General features: G+C 28.6%; 6 protein-coding genes across 18 annotated transcripts; 2 read left to right on the top strand and 4 right to left on the bottom strand.

Annotated features, from left to right (window-relative positions):
• Positions 1-20: 20 nt before the first annotated feature.
• Positions 21-2,027, bottom strand: LOC122565595 (folylpolyglutamate synthase, mitochondrial-like). 2 transcript variants are annotated; one of them, XM_043721707.1, is made up of 4 exons: positions 1,715-2,027; positions 1,602-1,655; positions 1,359-1,480; positions 21-1,275 (listed from the first exon to the last, which is right to left on the bottom strand). In XM_043721707.1, the coding sequence occupies exons 1-4, from the start codon at positions 1,760-1,762 to the stop codon at positions 21-23; spliced, it is 1,479 nt and encodes a 492-aa protein (XP_043577642.1). In that variant the 5' UTR covers positions 1,763-2,027. The 2 variants fall into 2 exon arrangements, with proteins under 2 accessions (XP_043577642.1, XP_043577643.1); XM_043721708.1 differs by lacking the exon at positions 1,602-1,655 and having other exon boundaries at positions 1,715-2,019.
• Positions 2,028-2,954: 927 nt separating this feature from the next.
• LOC122565597 (uridine-cytidine kinase) lies at positions 2,955-6,324 on the top strand. 3 transcript variants are annotated; one of them, XM_043721713.1, is made up of 6 exons: positions 2,955-3,103; positions 3,185-3,306; positions 3,486-3,742; positions 3,821-3,966; positions 4,051-4,197; positions 4,700-5,666. In XM_043721713.1, exons 1-6 carry the CDS (start codon positions 3,052-3,054, stop codon positions 4,831-4,833), a joined length of 858 nt encoding a protein of 285 aa, XP_043577648.1. In that variant the 5' UTR covers positions 2,955-3,051; the 3' UTR covers positions 4,834-5,666. The 3 variants fall into 3 exon arrangements, with proteins under 3 accessions (XP_043577648.1, XP_043577649.1, XP_043577647.1); XM_043721714.1 differs by lacking the exon at positions 4,700-5,666 and adding an exon at positions 5,706-6,324 and having other exon boundaries at positions 3,020-3,306; XM_043721712.1 differs by having other exon boundaries at positions 3,021-3,306.
• Positions 6,299-7,527, bottom strand: LOC122565601 (ubiquitin-like protein 5). Its single transcript, XM_043721727.1, has 4 exons — positions 7,326-7,527; positions 7,174-7,256; positions 6,486-6,670; positions 6,299-6,407 (listed from the first exon to the last, which is right to left on the bottom strand). The coding sequence occupies exons 3-4, from the start codon at positions 6,661-6,663 to the stop codon at positions 6,364-6,366; spliced, it is 222 nt and encodes a 73-aa protein (XP_043577662.1). The 5' UTR covers positions 6,664-6,670; positions 7,174-7,256; positions 7,326-7,527; the 3' UTR covers positions 6,299-6,363.
• A 575-nt stretch (positions 7,528-8,102) lies between these two features.
• Positions 8,103-10,947, top strand: LOC122565592 (nucleolar complex protein 4 homolog B). Of its 5 annotated transcripts, none has more exons than XM_043721703.1 (7): positions 8,104-8,355; positions 8,425-8,546; positions 8,639-8,741; positions 8,970-9,383; positions 9,464-9,523; positions 9,666-10,029; positions 10,099-10,947. In XM_043721703.1, the coding sequence occupies exons 2-7, from the start codon at positions 8,454-8,456 to the stop codon at positions 10,601-10,603; spliced, it is 1,539 nt and encodes a 512-aa protein (XP_043577638.1). In that variant the 5' UTR covers positions 8,104-8,355; positions 8,425-8,453; the 3' UTR covers positions 10,604-10,947. The 5 variants fall into 5 exon arrangements, with proteins under 5 accessions (XP_043577636.1, XP_043577638.1, XP_043577639.1 ...); XM_043721704.1 differs by having other exon boundaries at positions 8,422-8,546; XM_043721701.1 differs by having other exon boundaries at positions 8,103-8,546.
• Positions 10,948-11,083: 136 nt separating this feature from the next.
• On the bottom strand, positions 11,084-14,694 carry LOC122565588 (dual specificity protein kinase TTK). Of its 3 annotated transcripts, XM_043721690.1 has the most exons (8): positions 14,534-14,694; positions 14,285-14,408; positions 13,152-14,197; positions 12,305-13,021; positions 12,067-12,227; positions 11,770-11,981; positions 11,311-11,694; positions 11,084-11,226 (listed from the first exon to the last, which is right to left on the bottom strand). In XM_043721690.1, exons 3-8 carry the CDS (start codon positions 14,174-14,176, stop codon positions 11,200-11,202), a joined length of 2,526 nt encoding a protein of 841 aa, XP_043577625.1. In that variant the 5' UTR covers positions 14,177-14,197; positions 14,285-14,408; positions 14,534-14,694; the 3' UTR covers positions 11,084-11,199. The 3 variants fall into 3 exon arrangements, with proteins under 3 accessions (XP_043577625.1, XP_043577624.1, XP_043577623.1); XM_043721689.1 differs by having other exon boundaries at positions 14,285-14,694; XM_043721688.1 differs by lacking the exon at positions 14,285-14,408 and having other exon boundaries at positions 14,427-14,694.
• A 622-nt stretch (positions 14,695-15,316) lies between these two features.
• LOC122565598 (casein kinase II subunit beta) lies at positions 15,317-17,854 on the bottom strand. Of its 4 annotated transcripts, none has more exons than XM_043721718.1 (5): positions 17,740-17,854; positions 17,219-17,294; positions 16,877-16,979; positions 16,428-16,827; positions 15,317-16,304 (listed from the first exon to the last, which is right to left on the bottom strand). In XM_043721718.1, exons 2-5 carry the CDS (start codon positions 17,288-17,290, stop codon positions 16,196-16,198), a joined length of 684 nt encoding a protein of 227 aa, XP_043577653.1. In that variant the 5' UTR covers positions 17,291-17,294; positions 17,740-17,854; the 3' UTR covers positions 15,317-16,195. The 4 variants fall into 4 exon arrangements, with proteins under 4 accessions (XP_043577653.1, XP_043577654.1, XP_043577651.1 ...); XM_043721719.1 differs by having other exon boundaries at positions 16,428-16,809; positions 17,740-17,798; XM_043721716.1 differs by having other exon boundaries at positions 17,602-17,743.
• Between the last annotated feature and the right edge of the window lie 118 nt (positions 17,855-17,972).

Below are 17,972 nucleotides of genomic sequence, written 5' to 3'. Positions count from 1 at the left end.
CCAAATTTTTAAAATACATATTAAAATTCTGTATTCATTGTCAAATTCGGATCTAAAATAGCAAGAACTGCACCTATTAAATGTAAGGATCCTGTAACAAGTATTTGATACCTTTCACAATTATCTTTTTGTTCCAAGTTCTTTTTTATATCTTCTAAAACTTCAAGAACATTATTTGCAACTACTGAATTCATTCCCCATATTTTAGAATTTATTTCACATTTTATTCTTTGCTCATCTGTCGATGAGCTATTCATTTCATTGTCTAAACTTTTAATTCCTACAAGATTTGGTACAAAATATGCCTTATAAAAATGTAAAGATCTTAATGGTATTAATAGTTGTATTGGATCTCGAGTACCAGATGTATTAAAAATTAGAACCTTTTTTCCTTTACTTCCACTACTTATATCATTGAACCATGAAATACAGCACTCAATACTTTCAATGGTATGTGCCCCATCTAAAAAAAAATCACCAATGCTACTTCTTAAAATTTGCATTCGACCTGGCCATTTACAAGAGGTCAATGCTATTGCGATCTTGTCCATAGATACAGATGCAACTTTATTTCTAGTCAGTAGCCATTCAGTAGCCATCTGAATAGCTATAGATGCATTTTGTTGCTGAACTTTATTTTTTATTTGTAAAATAGGTGAAAGATTTTCCCACTTATATTCATCAAAAGATGGAATAACACGTAACTTGCAATTTCTTTCAATTGCTCGTTCTTCCAATATACGCATTGCTTGAGATAATTGTGGAACAGAAAAAGCAACAGTTCCTGATTTAAAAATTCCAGATTTTTGATAAGCTATGTCTTCAACAGTATTTCCCAGTAAAGAAGTATGATCTAATCCTAAACTAGTTATACCTACACATACAGGATTTCTTACAATATTTGTACAATCATATAAACCTCCAATTCCAGTTTCAATTATAGCAACATCAACATGTTCATCTAAAAATATATTAAACATGAGAATTGTCAAAAATTTAAAATATGTAGGCATATCAGATTCATGTTCTTTTGTATCTTCCAATTTCTTATATATTTTCCAAAAGTTCTGAGTAAACTGTATTTTGCTTATTGGTTGCCCACTTATTCTTATACGTTCTCTTGCATTAACTAAATGTGGAGAACTAAAGAATCCTGTTTTAAAACCATGTTCACGTAAAATAGCTTCTGTATATGCGCAAGTGGAACCCTTTCCTTTTGTACCTGCTATATGTATAACTGACAAAGTATCTAATTTTTCAAGTGTAATACCAGACCTGTAAAAGTTACGTTACCAAATTGTTTTGATGTTTATGGTACATATTTTTTATTTAATGCAACATAAAAAGAAGATCATTACCGGATTAAATATTTTTTTGTATCACGCAATTTACGAACAGCACTTGCTTGTGAATTATCTTTTGTTACTAATTTTAAATAATTACTATTGCTTTGTAAACCATGTAATGCTTGTATAGCAGCCTGTAAATAGATATTTTTAAAATAAATAATCCTAATAAACATGCATATATACACAGTTTACTCCTTTGTTCTCACTTAATTTTTGAATATTTTATCAATCAAATAACAATTTATATTATACCTTATATAAATTATCATCACGAAGAATATTATTAATTTGTTCCATAATTGAATACTAGACAAATAGAAAATTCACTATAACTTCAAATAGTTGCATTAAGTATAGAAAGTTACCTCATAACTTGCTACACAAACATAACGTTTGATAAGTTTATCCCACATTACTTTATTTTTTTAATAAATAAAGCAGAAGTACAAAATCATTTATTACATAATTATCTACCATATCTACTTTGTACAGAGTTTATATCAATAAACTCCCCCCTGTTTAACATGAATTTCATTCATTGATGAATTCTGTTCCATTATCTGTCCCCCACCTCCGTTTATCTACAGTCTGTACGTCTACAGTCTACAGTAGTATGGGTATAAGTCACGAGGTCATGTATACTGCCTCTCCCGCTATAAACAAATTTTTTCTTTGCATATAGCAATATATTTTACTTTTATCTTTCCCAAGAGAAAATTCTATTACGTAAATTTGTATAACTGCTTAAATAATTATATGATTTTTTATTATATTGAATAATTTAAAAGCATTAAAACAAGTTCAAAAACATTCGTTTTTCACAAATGCATGTACATGTCAAATTTAAGCATTTGTGACCATGTGGATATTTGACTTACTCTCAGTAGATTAATTTTCTATCACTAGTTAGCGTATTGAAATTCTCAGGTTCCCAATATCTACATTCAGTTGTGCAAATACGACATGTATCGTATTAGTCACGACATGACGACACCATCGATGCCTTTTTCTTATCTTCAAAATTTCGTAACTCTCCATTTCGACAATCGGAAAATTTGTTGTTTTTGATTCGAGAACTTTACGATCAAACGTTTCTTAATAATATACGATACTACTTGATAAAACGATACTACAATACTACGATAAAATTTGTTAAGATAAAGTTGTATGTTATCTCTAACATTCTAGATTATTCTACATTATATTATAACTAATTTAAAAAACGTAACAAGTACTGTCGTCTCTTTTATTGAAGTGTGATTCTTTATATGAAATTATAATAACAATACAAACTATGATTTATTAACAAGAAGAAGAAGAAATGAAGACTTACTACATTATTTATTTGCTTTATCAATGAAAAAAATAATTGAAACACATAATTAAGGCTATGAAAACAAATTTAATAAAATATTTTTAGTGAAATCAATTGTAGTCCTTCAAATTATATTTAAAGAATGAAAAATATTGTAAAGAATAGAAATCCAATATTAATGTATATACTAAAATAATTGAGTCAAATACCAAATTTAAATTGTAATAGGTAACCTAAATTGTAAAAAACTTAGTTCGGTTATTTTTAATCTTTCCACGTCATGCAAATATGTATATAGCATCAGAGAGAAAATTTCTCTCTGATAGTATTTAAATATCGCTTGCCGATGCGCGCGCTTGTCGGATCTAATGATTTACACCAAGCTATATGTTACATCTGCATCTTCCATTAACATCTGCTGGAATCATTCGTGTTATAGGTAAAACCATTTTTTGAATGTCATTTTCAAGATCTTTATATTTCGTTTCGGAATATCTAAGTAAATCTTTAACAATGGCAGATATGTCGATGAATATTGTTACCTCGCGAAAGATGTCTTTTGGTATTAACGGAAAATTAAATGGTATAGAAAGCAAAACACCTTTTCTAATTGGAGTTTCAGGCGGCACTGCCAGTGGAAAAGTAAGTAATGTATCATTTTGTGTTTCCGAAATATCTAAGTTATATTTAAATAATTTGTGCAAGATATATTTTCGGTCTAACTTAACCTCTAAAAAAAACGTGTACTTGAAAATTATAAAATCTTCGATTAATTGTCCGATCGAAGAGCTAATGAAAACAATTTTTTTTCGTCCTTTCAGTCAACCGTGTGCAAGCGTATAATGGAAAAACTAGGGCAAGTAGACATGGATCACATGCAACGACAAGTAGTTTGTATTTCACAAGATAGTTTTTATCGAGATTTATCGTCAGCCGAAAAACTTAAAGCAGAAAAAGGTCAATATAATTTCGATCACCCTGACGCATTTGATAATGATTTGATACTTCAAACATTACAAGACATACTAGCTGGAGTAAAATGTGAAATACCAGCCTATGATTATAGAACAAACAGTTTGTACGTATCATTTAAAACAATTTTAGTGACATAAATTACTAATAAAAATAAAATTAATCGTTTTCTGTGGGATTTTAGAGTGAAAGATCAAATTACAACAATTTATCCTGCTGATGTAGTTCTGTTTGAAGGCATTTTAGTGTTTTATTTCCCTAAAATACGAGACTTATTTCATATGAAACTATTTGTGGATACTGATTCAGATACTAGATTAGCTAGAAGAGGTAATAATATAAAGCATTTGTCATGCTTCCTCTTTTAGAGTTGCATATGTAAATATTATGAATGAATACTTTCAATTTTTACAGTACCAAGAGACATAAAAGAAAGAGGAAGGGATTTAGATTATGTATTGAATCAATACATGAATTTTGTGAAACCTGCATTTGAAGAGTTTTGTCTTCCCACTAAAAAATTTGCTGATGTTATTATACCAAGAGGTGCAGACAATACAGGTAAATCATGATATTGTTATAATGTAATAAGGATCATGTGCAACAATTTAATTTAGGAAAGTAAATTATTTATATTTTAACTCCTTACTGTGTTTGGTATTAAACATGTAATAGTTATTATTAACTTGTTCATGAAATTAATTTACATTATATCATAACCAAAATTCAGTTTCATCAAATTTAATTAAATATGAAAATCAATTACAACTTTATGATCATGATAATTATATTTATTCTAATGGTAATGCTAAAGTGTACACTCCAAATGCAAATTTTGATTGATAAGGCAGCTGAAAATTTTCCTCTTCATATATGTATGTATGTATATATACACACACACATGCATATATGTATACATATATATATATATATATATATGCATATACATTCATTTATGGGTGCTGCCTGGTATGTAAAGGCTGCTAGACAAACTATCTTTTAAGTTAGTGCAAAGTGGAGGTCATATAAAAACGTACATGGTTTGGTTATTGTATGTTTACAGTGGCAATAGACCTTATAGTGCACCACATCTGGGACATTTTGCGTTTGAAAAAGGCTGAAAACTCATCCAGACAGCATCCATACATCTACCAACATAGGCGTACTTCGACTTCATCCGACACGTTCAGCAGATGATTTTAGCATGATATGCGCACTTATAACCACTACACTTTTATACACCATACATTGATCTAGGATCAAGCTTGCAGTAATCTTAAGACTTTTTTTTTTAATACATATGTCTCTTATATACTTATACAGCTGTATTTGTATTACATTTATACTAAGCAGCAAACAATATTGCTTCTAGTATGTGTGCATCTATTAAACCCTTAAATGGGAAAAATTAATTTTTCACTGTTCCTAAAACTTGGACATAGTGCATGATTATACAAAGTACCTCGTCCAAACACTATAATTCCACTATTGCATAATTATTCAACTTTACATATAAGATTGATCTATGTTATATGGATATATATAAAAAGATTTAAGCATTAATTTATATATAAGAACCTTTATAAATATACATGTATGTACATATATACATTTATGCATGTATGGGTTCCCAAAAATTTAGATTCTTTTATATATTACTATTCCGTAATCAATTGAATGTTTTATGCACCAGTATAGTAATATAAATCGATAAAATATTTTACATATAATAATTTCAGCGATTATAAAATATAATATTAGCATAATTCTTTAAAATGTGATATTTTTAATTTAAATTAGTACATTATTCACATACTGCCATATTCAGAAACATTTAATAATATTATTCAGTGTGGTACTAATTCTTTTATTCTGTATTCTGATTTTTTAAACGCTCAAATAATTTTAAAATTGTTATTATTATACAAGATAATTACAATTTGAATTATGTAATTTGATATATTGTTTGTCTAAACTGTATAAAAAAATAATAAAGAAATCAAGTTCCCCATTATTACAAAATTATTTTTACTGATTTATACTTTATTTTACTTTATTTTCGGTTACAGTGGCAATAGACTTGATAGTGCAACATATAAGAGACTTCTTAAGCAACAGAGGTAGAGATACAGTTCAACCTGAAAATTCAATAAACAGGACAGATAAGTTGTCCAAGAGGCCACATTAATTCTTCAAGTTCTGGAGATTAATAGAAAATTAACTAACAATGAGTTATTGTAAAGTGTATCTTTTGTTATTTTCAATAATCATATATTTTTTAATATCACTATTAAATTAGTAATACATTTAAAAAGATGATTAAGTTTCAAAAAAATATACTATAAGCTGTTTTTTTTTTACTCGATTTTAGTATCACTTGTACACATAGAAATTGAAACGTATTTGAGAGTTGATATTACATTTTGCAATATGAGGAACAATATATTTCTAGAGATTAAATTTGTAAAAATGATGTAGCAATACTTAGATATTAAATAGCAATAACATTAGTAAGCTTCTGCATTGTAAACAGCAATTAGTATCAAGAATTTAAGATAAGATTGTTTTTGTTGTTGCTATTTATGTTCGTTTATTGTATAGTTATTATATACATTACATACTTAAATATTATGTAAAATACAAAATCAAAAATGCTTAAATATAAAATTTACTATTACTGTTATTATATATATACATAATATTAACTTATATAATATTAATTATTAATTATTGATAATACAGTTCTAAATTCATGCCATCATGAATTTCATCTGAATTGTTATGTTAAGAAAAATGCTATATTGTTAATAATTATCTTCTGTGAAAATATATTTTGTTTGAAAGGATACAATCTTGTAATTTTATGTGATCCTTAAATATAGTATACCACTTTTTTAAAACTATTTTTTCCCAATGAGTTCCAGTTTGGGCTGCTATTAATTTTTTTAAATCCCCTATTGTATCATCTGGATTGCATTTAACTCTAACTTTTTTACCAAGACGATCATTACATGTTATTTCTAGCATTTTTTACCTTGAAATAAATAATTATTCAAAAGGTATTATATTTATATGTATATTAATAATAAATATAAAAAATAAATAAATAAAAAAAAATAAATATAAAAGATAAATTCAATTACAATTTTGAAAACTAATTTTTGATTAATATCAATGAATATATATTCACATTAATAAAAGCAAGATCCCTCTAAAATCTAAATAAATATATAAATCTACTAATAGGATAAATCATAAGCTTTAAATGCAACTTAAATTAATTTCGTTTATCAAACCAATGTTCAAAAAAGAAAATTTGCATTTTGCATTTTTATCATAAAAATTTTGATTCTATACAAGATACAGCCATGAAGGTTATGAAATGAAATATCAATAACGACAAATGTACAAAATACTTAGCTTTAAGCTTTTCCACATTCAGTTCTGTATCACGTATCACTTTATAAAAAGTATCTTTTATATGTAATCGATAGTATTTCTTATCTACAAATAAATATTAATATGATATCTACTTACAGTATATTATAACGTTACTAGAACCAGAGAGGAAATTTTATTGGCGTGTATTTCTACTAAAACGAAATACTCCTCCTGTAACGCTAGCGGGTGAACTTGATTGTCATATGAATCCGCCCTTAATATATTTAATGACCATATACGTTGTTTACCTCTCCGATTTGACGCTGGTCCGAGCAGAGATCGTGATTGTCTCACTAATAAGTAATAAATATTACTTGACGACCACGAGCAAGAACGTTTGCATATTGTTATTGTTATTGTTAACTTTAATCGACACCGCGTCGACGCTCGCCCATGAATATGCAAAGGATGTCGACTATAGCCGACACTTGTACCGTGTTCGTATCAAAGAAGTTAAGTGGCTCCCCATAGCGTAAATGTTAAGAATTTTTCATACTGCCGTGATCTAGTAGCGGTAAATACGAATTGTACGGTAGTGTAGTCGAGACAATGAACAAAAGATGTTCGATAATAAATTTATTGATTATTACTGATAGCTACTTATAATCATTCGTTAATCTGCATATTATTCAGATTACTTTCTTTACCATAAGCAGTTATAAAGACAAATCAGATCTATGTCTATTAACATAAATTATTAGCAACCTTCTCGATTGGATATGAAATAAATCGCATTTTGTCATGTAAAATCGAGAATATATGTAAATCAAATAACGTAAAAAAAGAGAGTTTTATCACTGAGCAAGGGGTCAAATCCCGATAATTGTAAAAATGTTAAAATCTTCCTAATTTGTAATTAATTATTTAAAAATACATTGTTCTAAAGATTCCTCATAGAAGTTCATTAATTTTTAAATAATTCAATAGTTTCGATTCTATTTAAGAACCACAAAATAAGTTCACAAAACGCGAATGAAATGTCTCTGTACTTCACGAGCAAACAAACCAGCCCAAAACTGCCAAAATCCCTAAGCAGCCACTCAATACATACTTCGATTGAACTTGCTGGTAAATGGATTTTTAAATTATTATATTACGTTCTGTATATGTCAACAGTCAGTGTTACAAAACTCAAAATGTTAATAAAAGGAAGAAATTAACACGGATATCTTACTACTTTTAATAATAATTAGCACATTTCTTGCAATAAATTTCTCTACATTCACGGAATAAAGTGATTCTGAAGAAGAATATAGATACAAAAGAGAATACATTCACGTAGGTATTCTTGATAATTTTCTGCCCTGCTATTACCGAATTTATATTCAACGATGGCGGATGCAGCAGATCTTCCCGGCGCTTCTTCCAGTCAAAAGATGTCATCAAAACTTTTAAGGCAAAAAGCTCAGGAATTTTTAACTTCGAGAAAACGCGCAAATAATTTAGTAGATATAATTTCTCAATGGGATGTAAGTACGAATTCTAAAATTGTTTCAAATTGATGAATGTATCAACTTTTTAAGGTTATGTCATTTATTAAAATTCCTGATCACTCTATCAGGAATCCACTTCGTCCTGCCTACTCACAATAGAAACAATATTCGTTGAAGTCCTAAAAAGAGGTGATATGTATTTGGAACGTACGATATCCCTTACTATTTCAGGTATCCTCAAATAGTTTAGTATTTTCTGCTGTTTGGCAATATTTGACATTATACAATACATCTCTGAATTTCTTGATAAGAATTGTAAATTCTTATGTATTAATACTTTGTGAAAATACATTTCTGGACACAAAGTATAAGCATAAAGATAAAAGATACATGTCTATTTTTTAATTTTGTATATGCCTGAAAACTTGAAATAGCTTTTCCATAAGATTTTTGAAACAGAGCCAAGCCCTGAAGCAAGATATGTCAACTGGTTGAGGAATTGCTATGAAGAAATATGGGAAAAGATACTTACATCAATGGAAAAATGTCGACCTGGCATTCAACTACAAGCTCTCACTACTGCTATAAAACTCATGGCTGAAGAAGGTAAAAATCCATTGGAACCAGTTGACAACCTGGGGTATTATTTTCCACTTCATCGGTTAAAGCCCATTTTGATGAAGTTACTTTCACCGGAGGAGGACAATGCCAGTTTAATATCTAGATTTCAAGAAATTATAGAATATCCTGATGCTCTTTATTATACATGGAAATGTCTTCCATCTCTTACCCCAAAAAGACAGCCACATAAAGTTTATATCAAAAATTTGTTGGAACTTATACATAAATTACCATTGCCAAAAGAAATTGAAGGTATAAATTAAATAGATTTAATATGATCTTATCACTTCTTTTAACATTAATATCTAACCTAAATTTTAATCATGTTGCAGAAAATGAGATGTGTGAAAATAAGAATTTGTTGTGCAAACCACAGCAAGGTAATATATATGGTAATATATATTAGTATATATATAGTTAATATATTAATATATATTATATATATAGGTAATATATATATAGATATATCTTCTATAGTCTTTTCTTGTATTTAAGTTAATTATAATTTTTTATATATTTATATCTTTTTTTTAGCTACTAAAAATTTTATATGGGATCAAGCTGGAGCACGACGTGCATTGAATAAAGTCTGGGCTTGTGTCATGCATTGGGAATTGACACCACAGTTACATAAACAATTATTAATAGTTCTTTTAGAGAGAGTAATGCCACATTTAGAAAAACCTGTTTTACTAACAGATTTTCTTATGGATTCATTGGATGCAGATGGGCCTATTGGCTTGCTTGCATTACAAGGTGTATTTTTACTAGTTACCAAACATAATTTGGAATATCCTAATATTTTTACCAAGCTTTATTCTATGTTTGAACCAGAGATCTTTCACACAAAATATAAAGCACGTTTGTTTTATTTGTCCGATCTTTTCCTCAGTTCAACGTAAGTGTGTAAAATGTATGATATTTTTGTGTGTTGTATAAAAATTACCACATACTTTTTTATTTTTAGACACTTGCCGGAAGCATTAGTTGCCGCTTTCGCAAAAAGACTCGCGCGTTTGACTCTTGTAGCACCACCTGAAGATATTCTTATTATCTTATTGTTTGTTGGGAATCTTTTACTTAGGCATCCTGGCTTGAAACGTCTCATTGATCATCCACAAGGAGGAGAGGTTTCGTCAGAAGAAAATAATGGTGCTGGAGACCCATTTTTAATGGAAGAACGAGATCCTTTATTAAGTAACGCACTCCTTAGTAGTCTTTGGGAAATTAAAGCTTTACAGTGGCATATAGTACCAAGTATTGCTAGTGCTGCACGTTTCATTCGTGAACCCCTCCCTTCTGTAGAGTATGATATGGCATCAGCTTTAGAACGTACTGGAGGACATTTATTCGATAGTGAATTAAAAAATAAGGTTAAAGATATTATGCTAACGTTCGAAAGACCCAATTCAATGTCATTACCAAAAGGTGAAAGATTATTGCAATATTGGCAATTAACAACAATGCACTGACTGACAATATTAAAATTATATTGTGCAATATGCATCTTTATCAAGAAGGGAACTGTTTTTCAATGAAAACGCAAAAAAAAAATGATGTTGAACTTCCTGCGTTTTTTTATACGTTAAAAAATGTAGTATGAAAATATTGCATACTTTTGTATTATTTAAAGTCTAAAAGTAATTGCAATGGAATTGATTCAAAATACATTATTTCACGAGCAACATGTAGATATGTATTTTTAGATTTTCAACCATGCAGCTATTTAGCACAATAGATACCATTTTTGTTAAATGAAGTCATTTGTATGCATGAATGTGTGATAATAAAATGAAAGATATTTTAATTTAATAGATCACTCGTGTTTTATTTATAACGTATTGTCTACTTAATATATACTATATAGGTAAACATAAGTGGACTTCATAATAAAATCGTATCATGATACAATCTTATATTTTTAACAAGTATTTAAGTATTTAACAGGTATTGAAATAATCCCATACTTAGCTATGATACATTTAAATAAGCGCTCCACGTATTATTACCGATTATTATGTATAAAAATATCTATGTACATAAATAGTAGTATTTAATCTGAATACTTTCATATAAATCTTCTATTCTCCAAAATCTGTAAGAAAAATACAAATTTTATATAAAAAAAGTTATTTTTCTTATCATACATACAATGTATTATATAAAAACCACTACAAACCCATGTCAATTGTCGCCATTCATCTTCACTTAATGTATGCTTTATCTTCACTAAAATATTTGCTGGAATCTCGGGAACTGTAGCTGATATATGTTCTTCTTTAGTGGGTATATACTCCACTTGCAAAAGCTCAGCTACCGTTGGTCGTGCTTTTGGATCATGTTGTAGACATTTACGCATTACATCAATTAAAATTGGTGGTGACGACATAACTTTATTACCATCTTCTGATTGCAAAGTTGTAGGAAAAGGAATGTTCAACTTCGGATTAGTTATTGCGTTCACTTTAGCCCATTGTGAACGAACATGATGAAACGGAGTATGACCATATACTAAACTATACAAAATACATCCTAAAGACCACACATCTGACTTAAAACTTATCTACAAAATAAATATATTTGTTTTATTATCTTTTAGGTTCCGATTTTGATTATATCTAAAAAGTCATCTTCATACTTTATATTTAACATTCTGTGTGGGAGAATCTGAATTTCCACCAATATCCATTAGGGCTTCGGGGCTAATATAATTCAAAGTTCCAATTGGACAGTTTTTCACAACAGATGTCATATCAGCATTCATACTAGAAGCAATTCCAAAATCTATAAGTTTTAATCGTCCCCGTACTAACAAAAAATTTGCTGGTTTCAAATCTGAATGAATTACTCCTAAAAATGTATATATGTAAAATATAATCTATTACATAAAAAATTATATAATAAATAAATGATTATCCTATACTAAGATATTTACCATTATCATGTATATGCTTAACGGCTGTCAACATTTCTGTCCAATAATATAAAATCATTGTAAGAGGAATCTGTTTTTCTTGTGACATAGTTTTTAAAAGACGACTGAGATCAGTGTCTCCCATTTCCATTACTACATAGACCATAGGATACTTAATTTCACTAAAATGAGAAACTTGAATGTAAATGTCAGTACATGTAATATGTACAATATATATTTTTGTAAAATAAGTTCTTACTAATCAAACATTTTAACAATACATGGTGCTTGTAATTTATGTAACATTGAAATTTCTTCTAAGCAACCTTGTGCAGAGTCCTTGTCCATACGATTAAGATTAACGCATTTAATAGCGCACAACTCAAGAGAAGATAAGTCTTGTACTCTCAAAACCTCTCCACTCATACCTTGACCAAGTATACCCAAAATTAAATACTCTTTTCCTTTAACGAAAAGAGTTCTAGTTTGCCTAGATTTAGGAACATTAGATGGGATTGAGAATTGTACATTTGATGGTTTATCTACAATTTTATTTAAGTCTTGTTGTTGGTTTTGATTATTGACTTCTGAATGCTGATTCTGAGGATAATTGCACATTGATTTCAAGATATCTTTATTGTCTTTAATAGAAGATGGAGCCTGTTTATTATTCGGTATTTTATTTACTGTTTCTTTATCCAGCAATGTATTATTTTTATTTGGATGTTTATTTTCTTTTAATTCTTCATTAACATCTGATTCTAGATGTACATTTTCTGATGTCTCAAATATTTGTTTTGGTAAATCTGTTTTATATAAATTTTTACATAACGATTTTTCTTGAATTTTAGGTGTTACTTCATTTACTTTAGGAAGTTGAGATCCTTGTAATAAATGTCTACTAAAAGCATCATTTTGTACCAAACTTCCTGTATCTGATAAAGGTCTTCTTACCTTACCTTCTGTATCCAAATATCTATAATTAAATAATAAATATTTAAATAAAAGAAATTAATAATAACTATGTAAATTATTTACATTGCATTATACATATATATATATATATATATATATATATATATATATATATATATATATATATATACCTTGGAGTTTCATGCTTTCCCATGCTTGGTGCAAAATAAAAAGAATTTTTTGGAGTTTGCATAGAATCTTTAAAATTAACACTTTTATTCTGTAATGGAGTTTGTTTTATGTTATTTAGAGACCAATGAGATAAGATTGTAGCTGGTGTTAACCCATGATTCTTAGATACATCAGATACTTTGTTTTGTGGTGTTTGTGTAATATTTCTACGAGAGAAACATGGGTCTGGACGTATAGAATTAATTGATGCATGTTTTAAAGGAGTTTGTAATATCCACTGATCGTTAGAATTTATATATGTTCCTGTATCTGATATTAATGTTTTACTTGTGGAAGCAACGTTTTCACTATGAGCTTTTTCTTCATTTATTATGGAACTTGATTCTATTGTTGCTTTCTTACTACTTGTATTCTGCAAATTATCCACTCCAGACTGTGATATACTTTCAAAATATTGAGATGCACAAGTAATAGATCCCCTGTTACTGCTCATTTTGGAAGTACTCTGTTGGTCTAAAAGTTGGTCCTGATTTAATTCTCCTTTAATATCTATATTAGTAATATATTTATTTTTGTGTTCAGTTTGTGAAAGCTTTTCTTGTGCACGAGTTTCAATATTTAATTGCATTTGGTTTGATTGTTCACACTTTACACTTCTTTCAATTACATCATGTTCATGTTTGTGAAATGTTAATTTACTTTCAGGCTTAGATTCTATATTATTAATTAACACATATTCTTCAGGTTTTGAAGAAACAATTATCTCTGAAACCTTACAAGTTCCTTCTAACTCATTACATGTTGTATTAAATAAACATAATGACTTATTCAATTCATCTTCAATATGATCATCCTGTGGTAGAGGTTGAGGATCATCAGAATCTGATTCATTATCAGAGTCTTGTGGTCTATCTTCGCTTTCATCATCATCACTTTCACCAAAATGCAATAACTCTTTCACACGTATTGGTTGAAATTTTGGTCGTGAAATGGTATGATTTTGATAATCCATACTATTCAACATGGATCTATTATGCTGACAGATCTGATATAAAAAAAAAATACTTTAATTAATATACATTAATAGAAAAAGGATAATAAACATGTAAATATATGTGCAGTATAATATTACTTCAGAACATTAAAATTTATTAAAACTATTAGACATCCAGAGCCTTTGATATATTTAAAAATTATCAAAATATCGTGAGGATTAAATAAAACAAAACATTTCGAACTATTTCCACTTTGTTGGCCTGAAAGCATTATCGTACCTATAATTATAAAAATTGCTTGAACCGTAACACTCAACAAACAGTTTTTGAATGCATTAATAAAAATGTGAGACACATTTCATTAAATATTATCAGTAACACTTAACTTTGAAAATATATTCATCAAAATGCATAATTGACTTTTGTGATTCTAAACTGTTTGGTTTGTATCATACTGGTTTTTCGTTTACGTCATGAAATTCAAACCTTAAATACAGCCGTTGATTGGTTGATGCTAACAGTGTTGCAATACGCAACATTCTACTTTTAGGGATATTTCACAAAATTGCATTAGCGCTTTTCACGTAAATTAGTTCCAATTGTATCATTGATATTAAATATTAAAAGGTGTTTTTTTTTTATTAAATTAATATAATAAAATTAACATAAAATAATGTTTTTTAATATTTTACATAATGACATGTTACAGTATATTATGTTATATTACAATGATTTGTGTTTATACTTGAAAGAAAATTCAGTAATATAGAATAAATGACAGAAGAACAATTATTGATTTTAACGTAAAATACAATTCATTTACTAATACATATTCCTTGAACATCATAAATGCTTACATTTTACGAGAAAATTTCACTTCACCGAAATTTTAAAAACTAATTATTTTGGAATTTTACGTTTTACAATGAAGTTTTAATTTTTATCTAATCGTTGAAGTAGATTAAATGTACAATATTGAGAATCGATATTGAAAAAATGCGAGAATGTACTTATTTAAGATATCCAAAATACATAATAAAATGTATCTTGTATCTTACTTTTAAATAATTTTAATTTAGTTTAACTATATTTGTTTAAAAAATTACTATGTTTAAAAATACATAACTTATTTGGTTTAATACATAAATAACAATTTTGAACACTTATAATAATTGTAATAAAAAAATTGTATTGATCATTTTATTTTACTATATTAAAATATGCACTGTTTATGTTAAATATATATCATATTCAGAAAATTTCTGAAATTTTGTTTCTGGCCACTAAATCTTGCATATAATACGTTTTCGAAGAATTGCGATAGAAAACAAGATTTTATAGAATAATATACAGTCTTTAGTTTTAAATTTGCTTTATACCTTATTTATCTGTGAGCTTAATATTTATTAAGATAAATCATGTATAAATAAATTGCTTTTTTTTAGCAGCTTAATTAATATTTAAATTAAATTATATTTAACAATTTTCAATTTATATAATTATCGTTTTTCTTGCTTAAAGAAACAATCGATATCCGCTGCTACCTGCTCCTCTATTTCGAGATCGGTCTTGTGTTTTAAGCACTAGTAGGTAGCAATTACAGAGATGTAAAACATTTAAACAGATACACCTTATCATAATTCTCATCTGCATCTTTACTCCCTAGTAATTATTTTAAGTATGTATTTCATTTTTGTTGTTTCAATCGACCAGAATTGATATACAAGTATGATTTTTGATACAAAAGAAAATTGTTACTAAAGCTGAAATAAAAATGAACATGGCGCTTGGTGAAAATTGATAGTTTGGTACATCGCTCTTAATCTTTTCGGTACGTTATAAATACCGTGGAAAAATCCGAAAAGTTAGAGTGTCGCATTCAAACTTTAAATTACAGAATGATTAAACAAAACGATTAGTATTTCAGCGCCCTGCTAAGATGTGTAAAGATCAATATAAAAAATAATATTTTATTTAATCCTTAGGGACGAAATTAGGAATTGTATTTTGAGTAATGAAAAAATGTTCTAGACTATGTTGCAATGTTCTTAACGTTTTCCATTATTATAATTAACAGCTCGCAATGGTGCTTTAAACGTTGATGCAGACTGTTGTTGAAACTGATATGCTAGAGGATGAATTTTAAAGCCATATAACCTGTAAAAATATTATTTTACATAATTTTAACAAAATTATATATTTGCTATTAAAATTCAAACAAATTTTTGTACACATTTGCAAAAATGTTTTAAAATGGAAATCAGTTTTATTTCAACTTACCTAGGTACAAATTGATTTGTTGGACGTTTAGGTCTATATTCTGGATGAACCATAAAAAGCATGTGGGGAAACCCTGTTCCAAAATATGCTCCATCAGTATGATGATGTCGAGAACTTTTGGGTGTATAAACATCCATACACTTTGGACAATAACTTTTAACCATTGCTTCTCCAGGGACATCACTAAGACCCAGAGGCAACATAGGTTGGGATTCACAATATACACGTGGGCAATGACCAAAGTCTCCAGCTTGATATTTTTCAATCATTTGAGCAATGCCACGATTAGTGAGAATGTAACGTGCATGAATTAGTCCATAAAGAAGTTCTGCTGCTTGTTCGATTAATTCAGACTGATTTGGATGGCCATCCAATTCATCATCTACAGGATAGAAACAAGCTTAAAAGTACTTTGATATTTTCTGGCATGGTGTAAATAATATATTTACCAGGTTCAAGATCAAGTATCATATCTAATGCTTGCCTATAATGTGGTACTTGCTCATTTAATCCAGTTAAATTAAACTTGTCCTGAATATAGTCCTCGTCGACCTATAAAAAGATTGTATTAACAATTCTATATAATATAAAATATAATTGCTAAATCATTGAATTTTGAAATATAAATGTTATCAAATATTGTACAAAAACAAAAATTTATACGGAATTGTGATACAGACATGGAATTTGTTTTGAACAATCAACAACTTCAAAACTTTTAACCTCAAAAATGTGAAGTAGGTCAAGATATATACAATTAAAATGAAATATTATGACAAAAAAGTACTTACCTCACAAAAAAATTCATTGCCTCTAAGATTGCAAAACCACGAAATCCAGGATACCTCCTCAGAACTGCTCATTTTCCTATGAATAAAAAAAAATGAAAGAAATACTTTCCCTATCAGCCTACGAAGTAGAAGAGATCACCGCGTTAAAGGAGCGCAGGATTCGTATATAATGCGTAAAGGTACGTGCGAAAAAAAGTTCTCAGATCTCCGTATATTATCCACACGTACATACGACGACAGTACTTAGTGCACGCCTGGCAATTGGTTAGAAAGGCGCCAACGAAAGGCTAGGTATGGGGAGATCAGGGTGAGGGGAGCAAATGGAGTTTTCACTTTACTAGGCAAGATGCTCGACGTTACAGCCTATCCGGCGGTTCACCTACGTTTCCGTGGTCATTGCTGCTTCGTCAACTGATTTTCAAACACGATGTACAGTCCGACACGGCCAGGAAGCACATTACTCGAGAAAAAACCTTGTAGGACGAATGAAAACCCAAAAATAAACAGCCTTTACGGCTTACCTTTTGGTGCTTTGATTAGCCACGCTTGCTCGTCCCAACGATGTAGATAGCGCTGCCGTACTTTATTCTATCCGCCACCTTCCGGCTTCTTTTCAGAAATTCTTCTTTTATTTAAACCTTTCTAATTAGAACCTTACTTTTTATATAAAGATACTGAAATTTTACTACCTGTTGAACGAACGTTAATATTTATAATAATTATTTTAGACAAATTTTTATATTTTCATAAACAA

Source organism: Bombus pyrosoma, linkage group LG3, assembly GCF_014825855.1.
Source record: "Bombus pyrosoma isolate SC7728 linkage group LG3, ASM1482585v1, whole genome shotgun sequence".
Lineage (NCBI taxonomy): Eukaryota > Metazoa > Arthropoda > Insecta > Hymenoptera > Apidae > Bombus > Bombus pyrosoma.
The sequence above is the reverse complement of the archived record's forward strand: the minus strand, read 5'-3'. Positions and strand labels throughout refer to the sequence as shown.